Source organism: Lutra lutra, chromosome 9 (genome assembly GCF_902655055.1).
Source record: "Lutra lutra chromosome 9, mLutLut1.2, whole genome shotgun sequence".
In the NCBI taxonomy this organism is placed as follows: domain Eukaryota; kingdom Metazoa; phylum Chordata; class Mammalia; order Carnivora; family Mustelidae; genus Lutra; species Lutra lutra.
In genome coordinates, this window is record NC_062286.1 from 67,109,837 (window position 1) to 67,124,796 (window position 14,960).

Below are 14,960 nucleotides of genomic sequence, written 5' to 3' on the forward strand. Positions count from 1 at the left end.
ATGAGCAAAGGCGATCCTAACAAGCTGAGAGGCAAAATGTCATCATACGCATTCTTTGTGCAAACTTGCCATTAGGAGCTCAAGAAGCACTCAAATGCATTAGTCAACTTCTCAGTTTTCTAAGAAGCACTCTGAGAGGTGAAAGAGAAAGGAAAATTTGAAAAGGCGGGCAAGACCGGTTGTGAAAGCAAAACGAAAACTTAGATCCCCTCTAAAGGAGAAACAAAAAAAAGAAGTTCAAGGATCCCAATGCACCCAAGATACCTTCTGTGGCCTTTTTCTCATTTTGTTCTGAGTATTGCCCTAAAATCAAAGGAGAACATCCCAGCCTCTCTGTTGGTGACCTTGCAAAGAAACTGGGAGGGATGTGGAGTGACACTGCTGCAGTTGACAAGCAGTCTCACAAAAAGGAGGCCACCAGGTTGCAGGAAAAATATGAAAAGGATACACTGAGCTAAAGGAAAGACTGATGTGGGGAAAAAGGAGTCATCAAGGATGAAAAAAGCAAGAAAAAGTAGGCAGACAAGGAAGACAAGGAAGATGAAGAGGACAAGTTGGTACTAGCGCAGTTTTTTTCTTGTCTATAAAGCATTTTAACCCCCTGTACACAACTCGCTCCTTTGAAAGAAAAAAGTTGAAAAGTAAGAAGAAAAAAAGAGAAACAGAAAAACTGCATCATTGGCAGATCTCAAATCTGCTACTGTGTGAAGAACAACTGCTGTCATAAAATAGTGAATACAATATTTATGTGACTGGGAAGTGACTGGCAATGAAGAGAGAAGTGAGGATTATAACTATTCCGGATCCTTTTAGATTGCCATGATTCAGGTTCTCAAGTCTTTTTCTATTTTCAAAATTCCTGGCTCCATCTCTCTAGCAATGAGACTGTAAGGTTTCTTTGCTTTATGAAGCCAGCAAATGACAGGTGAGACCAAAAACAAAACAGATTTAAATCTTGTCATTCTGATCTGCTTTCCCGCAGCCCTGATCAGTTCCTCTTCAGATGACACTTGTTTTTATGCTGTTCCTTATGATGTCCTCCTGCTAGAAGAGCCCCAGTGACATGAACGTAGCTCCTTCCACCGCTGTCTCCCCGGCTTGGTGGCAATTTCCCTTGCCTTTTTCTCGCAGAAGGTGGTCCAGCCCTAATCCTCACCAAGAACTCTCACTGGCCTGGGTATTGAAGTGAGCTAGCCCACTAGGGGGGCTTTCCCATCAAGATCTTGAAAGGCAAGGAAAAGGCTGATAGAGAGGGCTAGCTGAAAAGCAGAACTAATAAAAGTTAAAGCCATTTGCTAGAAAGGGAAGGGATGCAATACAGCTGCTTCTGTTTTTCATTTTTTTAAAGATTGATTGATTGATTGATTTGATGGAGAGAGAGAGTGAGAGCACAAGCAGGGAGAGCAATAGGCAGAGGGAGAAGAAGGCCCCTGTTGAGCAGGGAGCCTGATGCGGTACTAGATTCCAGGACCTTGGGATCATGACCTGAGCCGAAACCAAGAGTCAGATGCTTAACTGACTGAGCCACCCAGGCACCCCTGTTTTGTTTTTGTTTGTTTGTTTTGTTTTACTGTTCTTTCAATTCAAGTATGCTCATTAAGTGTGTTTTTTGGCCTATCATTTAATAGTTCTGAGAAGTGGCTCTCACCAAGAAGATAGCAATATGAAACATTACTCATAGTTAAGTTGACTCTTCCTATGTCCAAACATGTTTTGTTTCATGGTTAATATGATTAAACTTTTAGAAGGCCAACAAAGGACATGAGATGAAGTGGGAATAAGACCCCTTCTGCATCCCTCCCTTTCTCAACAATTTAGTCCTAAAGCCATTAGAGGTGAGAGTAAGACAGGCATCCACAGATACAGGGCAGAAATGGGGTGCAGGTGGGGGTCTGATGGCTCTGCATGGGTGTAAATTTAGATTACAGACAAGTTGCAAAGACAAGGGGAGAGAGTTCCCAAATGGCATTTGTTCAGTTTCCTCTAATGTTAACATTTTACGGGCGCCTGGGTGGCTCAGTGGGTTAAGCCGCTGCCTTCGGCTCAGGTCATGATCTCAGGGTCCTGGGATTGAGTCCCGCATCGGGCTCTCTGCTCGGCAGGGAGCCTGCTTCCCTCTCTCTCTCTGCCTGCCTCTCTGTCTACTTGTGATCTCTCTCTGTCAAATAAATAAATAAAATCTTAAAAAAAAAAATGTTAACATTTTACTCCAGCCAGGGTGTGGAGGATCCACCCTTCAAGGGGTGGGTCGGCCTGGGGAATCTGAGCTGAAAAGAGGTAAGAAGAACATGCTCAAGGAAGGGAATGGTGGTGTCAAATAAATAAATAAAATCTTAAAAAAAAAAAAAATGTTAACATTTTACTCCAGCCAGGGTGTGGAGGATCCACCCTTCAAGGGGTGGGTCGGCCTGGGGAATCTGAGCTGAAAAGAGGTAAGAAGAACATGCTCAAGGAAGGGAATGGTGGTCAAATTGAAGATTAGTTGCATACAAGGGAACTGCTCAAATAATTAGATATGTCAAGGTTGATGAAAGTCAAGTTTCTCACTGCCCAAAAAAGGAAGTTACAAAAGTGGAAAAGGAAAAGACTAGAGTGAACCTGTGGTCTTAGAACTGGTGATATTAAGAATTCATGATTCTCAAGGTATAAGGATGGAGATGTGCACATATGTGTGTCTATATTCCCTAGCTTTGTCCACAGAGAGAGCTTAAGGGCAGTGAAACTCCAGTAACAACGAACACGCCTAATACCCAGAGGTTGGATAGTAAATACCATTCTTCACTGAAAGGAAATAGAACTTCCAGTTTCAGGCATTATTCTAGAGCAAGAACTGATCTGGCATCCAGTGGTGTATACTCAAGAATATTCATTGTGAGGTGCTTGGCTGTCTCTGTAGAGCATGCAATCTTGACCTTGGGGTTTAAGTTCGAGTTCCATATTGGGTGCAGAGATTACTTAAAATAAAATCTTAAAAAAATAACATTATTCAATGCAATATGGTTTATGAGTTAAATACTGGAAACAACCCATATATGCAGCTATGTAAGTATGGCACTTACAGACAATGGAATCTTTCACAGTCATTTGAAAAGAAGAATATGGATCTATGTTCATCAGCATGGAGGTTTCCATTATATATTATTGTAAAGATAAAAAGCAGCATTTATAGTATGAAACTTACGTATACACAATTGCATGTTTACATGTATTTTTACATAGAGATAAGTGGAATGATGTTCACCAAAATAATAAAAGGGGTTATCTCTGGATAGGTGGGGTTTAGGATTTGATTCACTTTCTATTTTAAAAAAGAAACTTGAAATTTTGTAATAAATTTAGATTATAAAAAAGTTACAAAGACAGTGGAGAATTTCCAAACGTCCTCCACCCCATTTTCTCTAATGTTCACATGTTATATCAACTATGATACATTTGTGAAAATGAAGAAGTTAACACTGGGATATTACAATTAACTAATTCATTCAGATTTCACTAGTTTTTCTATTAAAGTGCTTTTTCTGTTCTAAAATTGTATCCAGGATTCCTGCACTGCATATAGTCATCATGTCTCTTTGGTCTCTTCTGGTCTGTGGTAGTCTTTTCTCATTTTTCATGACCTTGACAGTTTTGAAGAGTTCTGCTCAGATATTTTATAAAATGCTCTTCAGTTTGGGTTTGTCTGATGTTTTCCCCATGATTATAGTAGAGTTGTGGGTTTTTGGAAGGATACTACAGAGATAAAAGGTCCTCATCACATCATTTTAGGGGGCACATGATATCAACATGACATCACCAGTGATGTTTACCTTGGGCAGTTGGTTAAGGGGGTGTCTGCCAGTTACTGTTTTTCTTTTTCCATACTCTATTCTCTGAAAGTAAATCACTAAGCCTAGCCCTAACTCAAGTAGAGAAGAATTAAGCTCTACCTCCTAGTGGCAGTTACATACATGTATTATATAGAATTCTTCTGTAGGGAGAATTTGTCCCTTATCCCCAATTTATTCATTCAATCATTTATTTTTATCAGCATGAGTGCATGTATATTTACTTGATACTTTGGGTTGTAATCCAGCATTGTGTTATTTTGTTGCTCAACTATTTCCAGCTTTGGCCACTAGGTCTTCCAGGTTGCTTCCTCTGTTCCTTTAACTGCCCTCATTCTATTGTTTTTTAGCCACTTATGGGGAAGGCAAGGTATTGCTTGAATTTTCTACTAATATTATCTTCACGGTTAGAAAAGCATCAGTTATTTTCACTTAAAATTTGACCACTACTTTGATATTCTACCAACCAATTTCTGCTTGTTTTTTAAGTACTTGGTAAAGAAAATAAGAAAGCAAAATACAGTTTTTTGTTGAAATTGCACTTCGGTGGCTGTTTGTAAATGGCAAGTAAAATGACAGTAAATGGAATGAACTGTAATAGTTTTCAAATGTTTGTGTGTTAGGTTCGTTAAAAAAAAATTTCCAGGGCAGAGGTTCCCATTAATCATTCAGCAACGCTGATTGCACACCTGTGGCAGGCAGTGGGAAGACAAAAATCAAGGGAAGGAGGCATGACTTAGGAGGCGGATTATGGGAGGTAAGTATGCATTTCAGTAAGAAATTCTTCTGTACCAAGGGTAGTGTTAGACCTTGAGGACAGAGTTAAAACAATACTTACACTCTTGAGAAACAGTGCAGGTTACAGTCAAGGGGACACCCCAAAAGACATCATATCCAATCAAGCTGCGGGAGTGCTCTGGGAGGAAGCTGTAAAGTCGCAACAGCAAACACTTATTATGAATCAGGTGTTCTTGCAAACCTTACTGCTCTTCTATAAAGCAGCTGCTATCATTACCATCGTGCAGAACCGAGGCACACAGAGTTCACACAACGTCCCCAGGCCTACACAACGGGTAACGAGCTGAGACTGGAACTCTGGCTACCCATAAATGAGGCGACTTTTGAAAGAGAAGGCGCCTCTCGCCCAGTGCTAGCGGGTTCTATCACCACATTCCCTTGCATTTTTCCTTCGTTAGGTATGTGTCTTTTAAAAGCATATCATTTCTCCCACATTGCAACACCAAGGCAGCTCAAGCCTCAGTGTAGCAGCACTATGGGACTTCCAGAAAGTGAAGGGACGTGCAGAAGCGACTGCTGCCCCCGGGAGGCTGCCACAGGTTGAAGTAGCGCCCAGCCCCCACCCCCCACCCCCCACCCCCCACCCCCCACCCCCCACCCCGCAACTCCCAACCTCTGGGCGCCCACTGGCGAACCTCCGCCATCCCACTCCTGGCTGCCGCAGCTATTTCGGATTCGGGGATCCTATTTTCGGGAAGGACCTCTTCCGGCAGTACCGGAAGTCCATCGGGGACCTTTTTGGGGACGGACTGATGGGCTGACGTATTTTGTCCCGGGCCGGAAAGGTGATCTCCGCTTTGCTTCAGAGTCCGGTCGCCCAGGGCCTAATGTAGCAGCGCAGTGAGTGGGGTTCCCTTGCCGGGTCGTCCCGGGGGGCGTGTATTGTTAGCCTGAAGTGGCAGTGGCACCGGCTATAAACACTGAGCGATCGGAAGCCTTTCCGCGAGGGCTTTAATCCCGGCGGGAATCCGCCCCTGGCGTAGCGAAAGCTTTATTCGGCCCGGAGCGCCGGGCTAGCTCCCGCTTCCCGCGAGCCCCGCATGCCCAGGACCCAAGCTTTCCCGGCCCGGGTTCCAGCGAAGTTTTCGCCGGGTTCGAGGGCCGTCGTTTTTCTACAATAACTTCTTTTTTACTTTTCAGATAAATTCCAAAGCTGACAGCTCTTACGTTAAGCCGTTTCCACTAACGCAGCTACGTATTTGTAGCATCTCTTTTCGGGTTCCGTGATGAGGATAGCCTAGCTGCGAAAGAACAGCGAATTGGGAGTCAGCCTGTCTTCTCGGCCTGTCATTAACTGGTGGTATGACCTTGGAGAAATCTTTTTGACCTCTCTGGACTCTTCATTTTCCTTTTCTGTGAAATGAGGAGCTTGGAATAAGTAGCAAGTAAGGTTCCTAACAGTTTTCACACCTGCATTATCTCCCCCACCCCACCCCGCCCCGCAGTGTGTTTTTCAGTTACCTGTCTGTGCTTTGGTTAGTTTCCATGTAGTGCTTTTCTTTCCATTCTGCTAATTTATGCCCGTGTTACATCTGGTTTTAGGCTCATTAAAATTCTTTTTCTTAGAGGAATGACTCTCTTTACTTCTTAGGCCAGGGACATGTACCTAAGTAAGATTTTTTTAAAATGTGCCATTCTTGAGGTGTTTCATGTGCCTAAGAATCTTATATTGGAACTTTTAAGGACAGTAAATTTTGAAGGAAGGGACTCTGGCTCATTAAACTTCGAGTCAGCATCCTCAAATGTAATGTCTGGAAGGTGGTACTCAAGAAATGTTGAGGAGAGAACCTGTACATCTTACATTATTTTAGTGGCTCTTTAAAAAGTGAAAAGCAAAGCTGTAGAAATGCAGTACTGAGAGCAGAAAGACAACTCAAGGAGAAAATAACTATATTCCTGAGTTCTCAACTACACTATTAAGTTCTGTTGCAATTTTCTCTTAGGTAACTCTTCTTTCATTACAAGAGTAACATTCAAAAGGCATTATTCAATAGATATTTATTAGGCGCCTCCTTCCCACTCTAATCTTTTTTGCGGGAGGGGGAGGTCAGAAGAGGGAAAAATATTGAGGCTTGAAAGACAGTTCCAAGTAGAGATAGCATATGCAAGGATTCAAAAATTAGATGACAAGCCATTGGAAATTACAGGGGGGTCAGAGATAGCTCGGAGATAGGAGGGAGGGGACTATAAGAGTAAGAGATGAAGTGAGAGGTTAGCAGAGGGCAGATAATGAGTCCTTATATATAGCATGTTTTCATTAAAGGGGATAATGGCCAGCCACTGGAGGGTGTTTAACAAAGAGCTGATAAGTTCAAAATTGCGTTTTAGAAAAGTCACTCTAGTTGTGATCTGGTTAGTTGACGTTTCAAGAATGAAAAAAAAAATCACATTGTAAATTGTATTTCAGTTCTGTTGTGGTAGGTACATTAACAATAACAATCGTTAACATCTACAGAGTAGTTAGTATGAAATTCCATCTCCCTGAATTAGCCATGAGTTCTTTCAGGGCAGGAATCTAGCTGAACTTATTGTTGTAACTCTAGCACAGTGTTTTTCATGGAGTAGAAATCCACTTAATATTTGCTAACCTGATTTTCATATTAACCAAGATATTATTTTAAAACTTTCTCCAGGGGAAACATGAACCAGAAGATACTGAAATTGGAGAACTTGCTACGATTTCACACTGTCTTTAGGCAGCTGCACAGCCTGGGTCAGAGAAGGTTAGCACAGTGGAATCATGTGTTTTCATCTGCTTACCCAGTGTGGACAGCTCAGCTCTGCATTCGGCCCTGGCAAACAGACCAGCTCATAGGGGTGGCTTTATCTCAATATAGGCTTCTAGTAACAAAGAAGGTAGTTACAGATTTCTATCAGTTACTATATTATTTGGTCTGAGATGAATTATTATATTACCTTATTTTATATATATATATATATGTTATATATGTATATATTATTATTATTATATTATTTGGGTATATTGTCTTTATAGAATTTTATTCCTTAATGCTGGACTCCAGGCAGTAAATCTTTGTGAAGAAGGCACGTTCTAGTTTGTTGTTCATTAATGCTGATGAATTTGATTACTTGGAAATTGGTATATAATAGTGGAGTAGGGGCATAGGATGGTAAATTTTAATCTAAGGTTTAACTAGTTATGGGACTGTTGGTAGAAATAGGAGTTGTTATTGTGGTAGATATTCCAGAATAAATCTATACTGTCACTTAAAGTTTTTTTTTTTCTTCTGAATGCATCCTGAATTTTTAATAGGAAGAAAGATCACAGAAATCTCAGTTATTTTCAACAAAATCCAAAAAGGAGGTGGAGGTATGGATTGGAATGACTGTTGAGGAACTGGCCAGAGCAATGGAAAAAGACATAGGTGGGTCAGATAATTTTATAAGGAAAAATATGGGAAATGGAATCCCTACATTTTTATTTGCAGTGAGACTGAAGACATTCAAAGATGAAAATTGGACTGGTGGTTTAAAAAGATGTTAAATCATTCCAGTATTTTTCACTTTAGGTCATAAACTCTTAATTAGTTTCTTGTCTCTTTACCAGCCAAATATAGTTCTCTAAAATTTTGCTTTTAATAAAAGTGAAAAAGATTTTCTCATCTGCACTAATCCTTCTTTCTCAGAAATTCTGTAGGCTTTTAGAGTAAGTCCAGAGAACGATTTTGGGCTGAGGTACTGTATACTTAACTTTCCTTTTGTTGTCTGTAATTTCTGATTTTCTTTTTTCACACATTGTAACAATATCTGTAGTGCCAGCAGAAAAATATATTTTTTTAAGATTTTATTTATTCATTTGACAGACAGAGATCACAAGTAGGCAGAGAGGCAGGCAGAGAGAGAGGAAGGGAAGCAGGCTCCCTGCTGAGCAGAGAGTCCGATGTGGGGCTTGATACCAGGACTCTGGGATCGTGACCCGAGCTGAAGGCAGAGGCTTTAACCCACTGAGCCACCCAGGCGCCCCCAGGAAAATATTTTTAATAGTAACTTTTTTCTTTTTTTTTTTTTTTAAGATTTTATTTATTTATTTTTTTGAGAGAGAGAGCAATCAGAAGCAGGCAGAGAGGCAGGCAGAGAGAGAGGGGGAAGCAGGCTCCCTACCGAGCAGAGAGCCTGATGCAGGGCTTGATCCCAGGACCCTAAGATCATGACCTCAGCCAAAGGCAGAGGCTTGAACCACTGAGCCACTCAGGCGCCCCTTAATAGTAACTCTTAATAATACTGTTTTATTTATAAACATGTATAGCATCATTGTCATTTTTATTTTATTTATTTATTTTTTTAAACAGTTCTTTTTTTTTTTTTTTAAGATCTCATTTATTTATTTGACAGAGAGAGATCACAAGTAGAGAGGCAGGCAGAGAGAGAGAGAGGGAAGCAGGCTCCCCGCTGAGCAGAGAGCCCGACGCGGGACTCGATCCCAGGACCCTGAGACCATGACCCGAGCCGAAGGCAGCGGCCTAACCCACTGAGCCACCCAGGCGCCCATCATTGTCATTTTTTAAAAATTACTTCATTGCACTGTTGGTGTATTTATTACTAATTTAGGATTATTGGAACAAAATTTGAGTTCTCATTATTAACTAGCATTACAATTCAGTAAATGGGCATTCGGTTAAGCATTTGCCTTTGGCTCAGGTCATGATCCCAGGATTCTGGGATCAAGCCCCACCTCAGGCTCCCTGCTCAGTGGGAAGTCTGCTTCTTCCTCTGCCTTTGCCCTCTCTCCCCCAGTTTGTGTGAAGCATGTTCTCCTTCAAAAACAAATAAATAAAATTTAAAAAGATAACAGTAAATAAGAAATAACCTGTTATTGTAGCAAAATAAAGTGACAAGGCAGACTCTTGGAAAAACAAAAAAATAACTCATATTATTGAGCTGTTACTATGTACTGATACTTTATATATATTAACTCATGTAATTTTTACAATGCACTACAGGTAGATGTAATCATTACCCCCATTTATAGGTTGAGAAACTGAGGCATGGAGAGGGTAAATAATTCCCACAGTATGTGGTAAAGTGAGGATTTGAACTTAGGGAGTATGGCTATATAGACCATGCTGTTTTTCACAGACCAAATTATCTCTCAAGAATTGTTATTTTGTAAATTACAGCAGAGCTAGAATTTTAACATACTTCCCTTCTGAGAATGTTATTACTTTTTGTACATGTACATCCTTACAAAGAATAGAAAATTCACCCAGTCTTGGGGGGCCTGGGTGGCTCAGTGGGTTGGGCCTCTGCCTTCAGCTTGGGTCATTATATCGGGGTCCTAGGATCGAGTCCCGCATCAGGCTCTCTGCTCAGCGGGCAGCCTGCTTCCCCTCTGTCTGCCTGCTTCTCTGCCTACTTGTGATCTCTCTCTCTCTCTGTCAGATAAATAAATAAAATCGTTAAAAAGGAAAAAAAAAAAAATTCACCCAGCCTTGCATTTTTATAACTTTGCAGTTTGATTATATAATCTTTTTATTAAAAAAACTTTAAGAGGGGCGCCTGGGTGGCTCAGTGGGTTAAGCCGCTGCCTTCGGCTCAGGTCATGATCTCAGGGTCCTGGGATCGAGTCCCGCATCGGGCTCGCTGCTCAGCAGGAAGCCTGCTTCCCTTCCTCTCTCTCTGCCTGCCTCTCTGCCTACTTGTGATCTCTGTCAAATAAATAAATAAAAAAATTAAAAAAAAAAACTTTAAGAGAACAAATACATATGGCTCTATCATTGACAGTTTTTCCAAGGAAAACTGTATTGATATAATTTTATAAATAATATTGGTAATAGATGTGACTTTTTAAAAAAACTTTTATTACTAGCAATTTTTGTATATATATGAAAGCAGAAGGAATGGAAAATAAGTATAATATATGCTAGTGATAGTTATTAATATATCAGTGCATAAATATTTCTGTATTTATCGCTTAAAAATGAGGATTCTTTTTTTTTAATCTGTTTATTTATATTAGAGGGGGGCAGAGAGCGCGAGAGAGAGAAAGAACGGGCACGTGCTCACAGGCTACACGGGTAGGGGGAGAGGCAGAGGGAGAGGGAAAGAGAATCCCAAGCCGACTCCCTACTGAGCCGGGGGCCTGAGTCGACTCTATCCCAGGACCCATGAGATGATGGCCTGAGCCGAAATCACAAGGCAGATGTTCAACTGACTGAGCCACACAGGCTCCCTGAGGATTCTTTTTTTTTTAAACATTGGCTGTTCTGCCTCCACCCATAACTGTAATAATCCTTTTGTATGGCCAAATAATTAAAATATAAATTTAATCCTATGGATTGATGCTCTAGACCCAAAACTGATATGCCATGATTAAAATAAAAGTTACCTATTTGAAGTTTATTTAATGTTATATTTGCATCTCATTTGAATTAAAGATGGTGAATCGTTTTGGGGTACCTGGGTGGCTTAGTTAAGTATCCGACCCTTGATCTCAACTCATATCTCAATTTCAGGGTCATGAATTCAAGCCCTATGCTGCACTCCATGCTGGGTATGGAGCCTACTTAAAAAAAAAATGGTAAATGTTTTTAACTACTGCATTAACAACGTAAGGAGATTTTTTTTCCTCCCCTGGGTCAATTAAAATAACTTAAGATGTAATATTTCTGGTTGAAATGCTTTGGGCACTTTTCTATTTGTAAATGTTTAAGTCTTGAATAAAGATAATAATGGTACTACTCAATGCATTTTTTTTTAAAGATTTTATTTATTTATTTGACAGAGATCACAAGTAGGCAGAGAGGCAGGCAGAGAGAGAGAGAGAGAGAGAGAGGAGGAAGCAGGCTCCCTGCCGAGCAGAGAGCCTGATTCGGGTCTTGATCCTGGGACCCTGATATCATGACCCGAGCCGAAGGCAGAGGCTTAACCCACTGAGCCACCCAGGTGCCCCTACTCAATGCATTTAATATAGAGGGAAAGAGATTATCTCTGTATAAGCTACTTTCAAAAGTTTAGGATAACATTGAAAGACTAGTTACTGGATTATTAGGGGTTTTAGCATTATTAGAAATAGAATTATACTTATTATAATTTATATGTTTAGAGTTTTATTGTTCTCTGAGTGCATATCCATATAGATCATTTGCACCATATTCTTTTAAAATGTGCTTTCTTGGGAAAGTGTGTGGTGGGAATATACATAGGAAAGGGTTTCTTGGCATTATTACAGGGTAGGATCAGTGATGTGTGGGTCTGGTTTGCACCAGATTTTGGGCCAGTTGCTAGCCTGAGGAAGTATGTGAGCTGGTAAACACAACCATTACAAAAATTAAATCATAAACCAAGGTGTTATTCATCAAATCCCTTCACTCCTAATTATTTTACTGCATTTTACTATTTTCTGTGTTCTTGAGGTTATTTACGTCTATGTACCTATATGGTGGGAGTACAATATAACAGTGCGCTACTGCCTGTCTCTTTCTATCTCTGTGTTCAGTGACTTCGTGTTGGTAGCTGAAATCAACCATGGTGGGAGTATTTGCACTATGGAACTTGAGAAATGCTATAATAATGAGAGGTTTTTTCTTTTTTTTTTTTTGGAGAGTCTTGTGAGTAAACCTTTACCTGCACACTAGTGAATAGGATATTCTTTTTGAATTGTGTTCTACTTATTTGAGGATCCCTTTCTTTCACATCTGTTTCTTGAAATACATATACATTAAAAAAAAAATTTTTTTTTAAGATTTTATTTATTTGATAGAGATCACAAGTAGGCAGAGAGGCAGGCAAGGGAGGAGCCAGAGGAAGCAGGCTCCCTGCTGTGCAGAGAGCCTGATACAGGGCTTGATCCCAGGACTCTGGGATCATGACCTGAGCTGAAGGCAGAGGCTTTAACCCACTGAGCCACCCAGGTGCTCCTTGAAATATATATTTAAAGGGTAATTGAAAGTCTAGAAACATAAAACTATTTACTTATTATCATCACAGATACATTAATTTATTATCTACAGGGAAATATGACAAATGAAAACAAAGTACATTAAGTAAAATGCAAAAAATAATAACAAGTAAATATTTTTCTTGTATTTCAAGACTTTTTGGACACCCTAAATAGGTACATAAATGAATAAATAAGTTATATGTGTTATGTTTATTCTGAGACACTCTGTATGTGTGTGTATATACATACAATTGATCCTTATTATTTGGGGGTTTTTTTTATTGCTGAATTCTCTAAAATGTATTTATAGCCCCAAATCAATATTCAGAATGCTTTTGCAGTTATTCCTGGACATGCGTGGAGCAGTGAAAAGTTTGAATTGCCCAATCACACATTCCTAGCTGAGGTTCAACAAAGCAACTTTTGCCTTTTGCTTTAGCTCTTATGCTGTAAACAAGCATCATTTTGTGGCTTATTTAATGTCATGTTTTCACATTTTTGTCCTTTTTGTTGATTTTGCTGATGAAAATGGCTCCTAAGCATAGTACTGCATGAAGTGCTGTTTAGTATTACTAACTTGCAAGAAGGCCATAATGTGCTTTACAGAGAAAATACATGTGTTAGATAAACTATGTTCACGTACTGGGTTTAGTGCTTTTGGCTGTGAGTTCAGCATTACTGAATCAACAGTATATATTAAGTAAGATATCTTGAAACAGAACACATAATATGTATTGATTGGCTAATGAAGATGTGATTGGGAACTGGAAGAACCTAACCTTGTATTTCCCCTTGGAGTGATGGTTTAGTATTTGTTAATTCAGTATTCGTGGTGGGTTTATAGAACATACCCACCATGAATAATGAGAATTGACTATATATACATACACATTTATATATGTGTATGACATGCATGACATGTGTAAGTAACTACATGTTTTCAAAGAACTAGGCTGTGATAAACTGCTCAATATAAATGTATACAACCTGTAATGTTTTATTGGTAGCTCAGATGATTCTTATGGTACATAAATATTCAAATATTTATGAATGCAGCGATGTCAATATAGATGAATCATATTTTAAAGATTAATTTCTTTCAGCTTGTTTATGATTTGTTAACATTAGAGGAACAGCTTATATAGTTCTTTTCATTGAGTGTATTGTTCATATTTAGACATTTATTAATAGAGGTCACTTTTGTGAACATTTAATTCATGATCCTAAAAGGTCTTATCTCTTCCACCCAGATTGTGTATATGAAGCTTTAATGAACACTGCTATTGACTTAGATTCACTAGAAGCATACTCAAGTTTAGATGAAGTCTGGATCAAAGAAGTAGTTAAGAAGATGGGGATGAAGTTAAAATGGAGCAAATTAAAACAGGACAAAGTCAGAGAAAATAAAGATGCTGTAAGAAGGTAAAACTTAGCCCCATATATTGGTGGAAGGAAACCACATAGTTTTATTCACACTTTATAATGGAAAGATACACCTTAAAATTTTTTTGCAGTTAAATTGATGTGGAATATAGATTAAATTTTTCTTCAAAATGTTTAAAACATTGGAAAGTATATTCACGTTATAAAACTCTGAGGGTTATATTTCTTAGTTTGCTGAGTGTGTATATTGATCCTGAACTTAAAAATCTTATTGAGTCTTATTGAATCTTAAAAATCTTATAGTTGTGAAGATGCCAACTGTACACGGGCAGTCATATATTTTGCTATAGGTTATTGCATTTATGGAAGAGGAAGATACTTCTATCTAATCAAAGCTGAATGTTGGGTTTTATTGTTAATGGTAGTGCACAGAGATGACTGCAAACCAATTTACTGGCTATAAAGATACTTAAGAAATGAAACTCCTTTGCTGTTAATTGTAGGCCTCAGGCAGATCCAGCTTTATTAACCCCAAGGTCCCCAGTTGTTACTATAATGGGCCATGTTGATCATGGGAAAACGACGTTACTTGACAAACTGCGAAAAACTCAAGTGGCAGCAATGGAAGCTGGAGGCATCACTCAGCACATTGGTGCCTTTCTTGGTATGGACACACATTATATTACAATGTGCCTGGGACCCCCACATACTATTTTCTTAAACCAAGTGTCACAGTATGAGATAGACAAACTCAAAATAAAAGGGAAGCCTAGAGCTTAAAGCCATTGGTCTAATGAAATATAGAGCAGTTGGTTAATAAGGCTTATTTTGTACATTCTATAGGAAGAAGATGATATTACCTTTTTTTATCCTGGCTCATTCTTAGTTTGGTTTAATGAGGCTACAGTTCTTCAGTGCTAGGTTTTGATAACGTTGCTAATAATTAAATAACAGCTACTATTTATTGAGCACCTGGCAAGTGCCCAGCACTGTGGTGAGCACCTTATTTATATGCCTTATCTTTTTTATCTTCACAACAACATCATGAGGTAGGT

At 39.3% G+C, this 14,960-nt stretch overlaps 1 protein-coding gene and 1 pseudogene across 6 annotated transcripts in view; both read left to right on the forward strand.

Moving 5' to 3' along the window:
* On the forward strand, positions 1 to 5,916 carry LOC125109823 (putative high mobility group protein B1-like 1; annotated as a pseudogene).
* Positions 5,352 to 14,960, forward strand: part of MTIF2 (mitochondrial translational initiation factor 2) — a 22,947-nt gene continuing 13,338 nt past the window's right edge. The window contains exons 1-6 of one of the 6 annotated variants that reach the window (XM_047745093.1): positions 5,352 to 5,462; positions 5,763 to 6,007; positions 7,256 to 7,478; positions 7,897 to 8,008; positions 13,773 to 13,944; positions 14,409 to 14,569. In XM_047745093.1, the coding sequence (XP_047601049.1) occupies positions 7,263 to 7,478; positions 7,897 to 8,008; positions 13,773 to 13,944; positions 14,409 to 14,569 (661 nt within the window). In that variant the 5' untranslated portion in view covers positions 5,352 to 5,462; positions 5,763 to 6,007; positions 7,256 to 7,262. Of the gene's footprint in view, positions 5,463 to 5,762; positions 6,008 to 7,255; positions 7,479 to 7,896; positions 8,009 to 13,772; positions 13,945 to 14,408; positions 14,570 to 14,960 lie in introns of those variants that run through there. The other 5 variants (XM_047745097.1, XM_047745095.1, XM_047745094.1 and 2 more) reach the window with 5 other exon arrangements.